The following is a 2,802-nucleotide window of genomic DNA, read 5'->3' as shown; positions in this document are numbered from 1 at the left end:
ACACACACACACGAGAGAATGAACACTAATCAATGTCAGGAATGAAGGACAGGATATTGCTACATACCATGTAGACATTAAAAACATAACGAGGGAATATTGCGAACAAGTTTTTATCAAAACTTTTGAAAAGTTAGATAAACTTCCCAATTCCTTTGTGGAGAAAAAAGTAACTTACTACAAATGGCACCAGGTAACATAGAAAATGTGACTAGCCCTGTATCTTGCAAATAAATTTAGTTTACCATCAAAATTTCACTGAAATCAAAGAGTTAAAATGAGGAGGCAGAAGAGCTCCAGCCCTGTCCCCCTCCCACATGTAGGGTCAGATGAGTGGTGGGAGTGAGTGGCACAAACAAGCTTCTCTCTTTGCACTCACAGGCTGTGTCAGAGACTGCAACAGTCATCACACACTCCTGTCTGATCAAGCTCCCTCTCTCAAGTCCTCCGCAATGGCTCGGGCAATGCTTCAGGACTGGTGCAGGTGGATAGGTGCGAACGCAGAGCGCTCCCTGCTCATCCTGGATATCCCTGATGACTGCGAGGAACATGAGTTCCAGGAGGCTGTGCGGGCTGCCCTGTCGCCCCTGGGCAGGTACCGAGTGCTCACCAAGCACTTCAGAAAGGAGCTCGGGGCCAAGGTAGCCTTTGTGGAGTTCGCTGAGTATTTAAACCGAAGCTTGATTCCCTGTCAAATACCAGGCAAAGGGGGGCCCTGGAAAGTGATCTCCCTGCCCCAGGTACCTGATGCTGAGTTTCAGGATATGCCCAGTTTTCCTGCACTGCCCCAGGGGCAAGCAGTGGCCAGAGGTGCAGGTGAGGCAGGAGGCACAGGTGAGGCAAGAGGCGAAGGCGAGGCAGGAGGGGCAGGTGAGGCAGGAGGCGCAGGCGAGGCAGGAGGCGCAGGCGAGGCAGGAGGGGCAGGCGAGGCAGGAGGSGCAGGCGAGGCAGGAGGSGCAGGCGAGGCAGGAGGGGCAGGCGAGGCAGGAGGTGCAGGCGAGGCAGGAGGCGCAGGTGACGGAGGAGCTGAAGATGAATTGAGAGTTGCAGAAGAGGCAAGAGAGTCATATGAGGGAAGCACAGGTGACACAGGAGCTGCGGGTGAGGCAGGAGGGACAAATATGGCAAGAGCCTGGGTCCAGCCCTGGGGCTGCGCCCTGCAGGCTGTGCAGGAAAACAGGGCCTCCCGGGAACTGAGACCCTTTTCCGGGAGGGAGCAGCCAGACTGTGTGGAAGAGTCCTTTGAGAGCTGGCTGGAGCACGCCAAAGACATCCTGCAGCTGTGGTGCCACGAGTCGGAAAGGGACAGGAGGAGGTGGCTGCTGGAGAGCTTGGGCGGCCCGGCCCTGGATGTCGTGAGTGGCCTCCTGGAGGAAGATCCCAACTTGTCTGCGTGGGACTGCCTGGCGGCGCTGGGGCAGGTGTTTAGGGACCGGGACACTCGAATGACTTCTCGGCTGAAGTTTCTGACCTGCACGCAGGGGCCCCAGGAGGGGCTGTTCGCCTTCGTGGTGCGTCTGGAAGGCCTGCTGCAGAGGGCGGTGGAGAAGGGGGCTGTCCACCATGCCCTGGCCAACCGCTTTCGACTGCGGCAGGTGCTGTCTCGGGCCCGCCCCAGCGAGGCTCTCCAGGATACCCTGAGGGGGATGCAGCTGGATAGGAGGCCGCCCGGCTTCCTGGGGCTGCTTCGGCTCATCCGGGAGATGGAGGTGTGGGCGGCCTCCCCAGCGAGGAGCCAGCAGGGTGCAGCCTGGCCAGAGGCCCCAGTGGAGAGTGAAGACCCAGCTGCCTCCCAGATGGCCCCTGCCCGAGGAGATGTCGCCCAGGCCTCCCCAGCCCGTGGGGATGCCAGCGAGGCTGGTCCTAGCGGGGAAGATGATGCCAAGGCCGCTTCTGCCACCAAAGTGGCTGCCAGGGGCACCCCTGCCACTGGGGAAGCTGAAAATGCCCCGACCGGCCTGGAAGGCTCAGGTGGGGTGGAGCCCGTAGAGGTCCCCTGGGGCTCCTCCCCAGCCCGGATGGGCAGTGCTATCTGGGTGTTCCCAAGAGGCCCTAGCTGGGGTCCAGAGGGCCTCATCCAGGTGAGAGGCCAGGAAGCCAGAAATCCCCCATTGGAGGGGCTCCAGACCATCTTGGAGGAGTCTGAAAACGAGGATGAGGATGGGGCTGGGGAGGTGGGCCCGCCCAAATCTTCCCCGGGCAAATAAGCTCCAAGGGCCCTGGGGCCTCCTCTCCTTTCAGGCAGCAGCACCCTGGAGGCAGGTGGAGGCCAGGCCAGTGCCAGTCCCTCACCCCACATGGGGAGTAGGAGTCCCCACCTTCCCCAAGAGGCCCTGGCCACCACCCCCAGCCCTTCCCTGTGACCCAGATGACCACGTTTGATTCCAAATGGGGTTGGGAGAGGCGCCCCTCCCTCCCTCCCTTGCACTCAGCACACCCAGCACCGGCCCCAAACCCTGTCACCACAGGGGGCCGGCCTAGAGGGAGCCCTGAGCAGCCAGCCATGGCCTGGGTGGGGGCACCTGAAGATGTCTGCACCCCACCCTGACCCTAGGTTGGGAAAGAAGGAGAAAGAGGCCCTCTCAAGGGTGCCAGCTGCCTGGGTCTCCCAAGAGGGGTCCCCCATTTGCCATCCCTGGGTCAGGCTGCCGCCTGTTCCAGGAAGCTCACCCTCACCTGTGTAGGCCCCGTAGTGACCCATGCGCCCAGCAGACGCCCACTCACTGCTAGACATCATTCCTGTGCAAAGTTGTGTGCTGTGCGCTCACCCGGGCGGCTGCCTCTGGGCCCGGGACACGTGCT

General features: G+C 61.0%; 1 protein-coding gene across 1 annotated transcript; it reads left to right on the top strand.

Moving 5' to 3' along the window:
* Positions 1-384: 384 nt before the first annotated feature.
* Positions 385-2,433, top strand: LOC116541272 (paraneoplastic antigen Ma6E-like). Its single transcript, XM_032265332.1, has one exon. It carries the CDS (start codon positions 453-455, stop codon positions 2,205-2,207), a length of 1,755 nt encoding a protein of 584 aa, XP_032121223.1. The 5' UTR covers positions 385-452; the 3' UTR covers positions 2,208-2,433.
* The last annotated feature ends 369 nt before the right edge of the window (positions 2,434-2,802 follow it).

The sequence above is a fragment of the Sapajus apella genome, unplaced genomic scaffold, assembly GCF_009761245.1.
Source record: "Sapajus apella isolate SASKATOON/1434 unplaced genomic scaffold, GSC_monkey_1.0 scaffold149, whole genome shotgun sequence".
Classification (NCBI taxonomy): Eukaryota; Metazoa; Chordata; class Mammalia; order Primates; family Cebidae; genus Sapajus; species Sapajus apella.
This window is presented reverse-complemented; position numbering and strand designations above follow the sequence as displayed.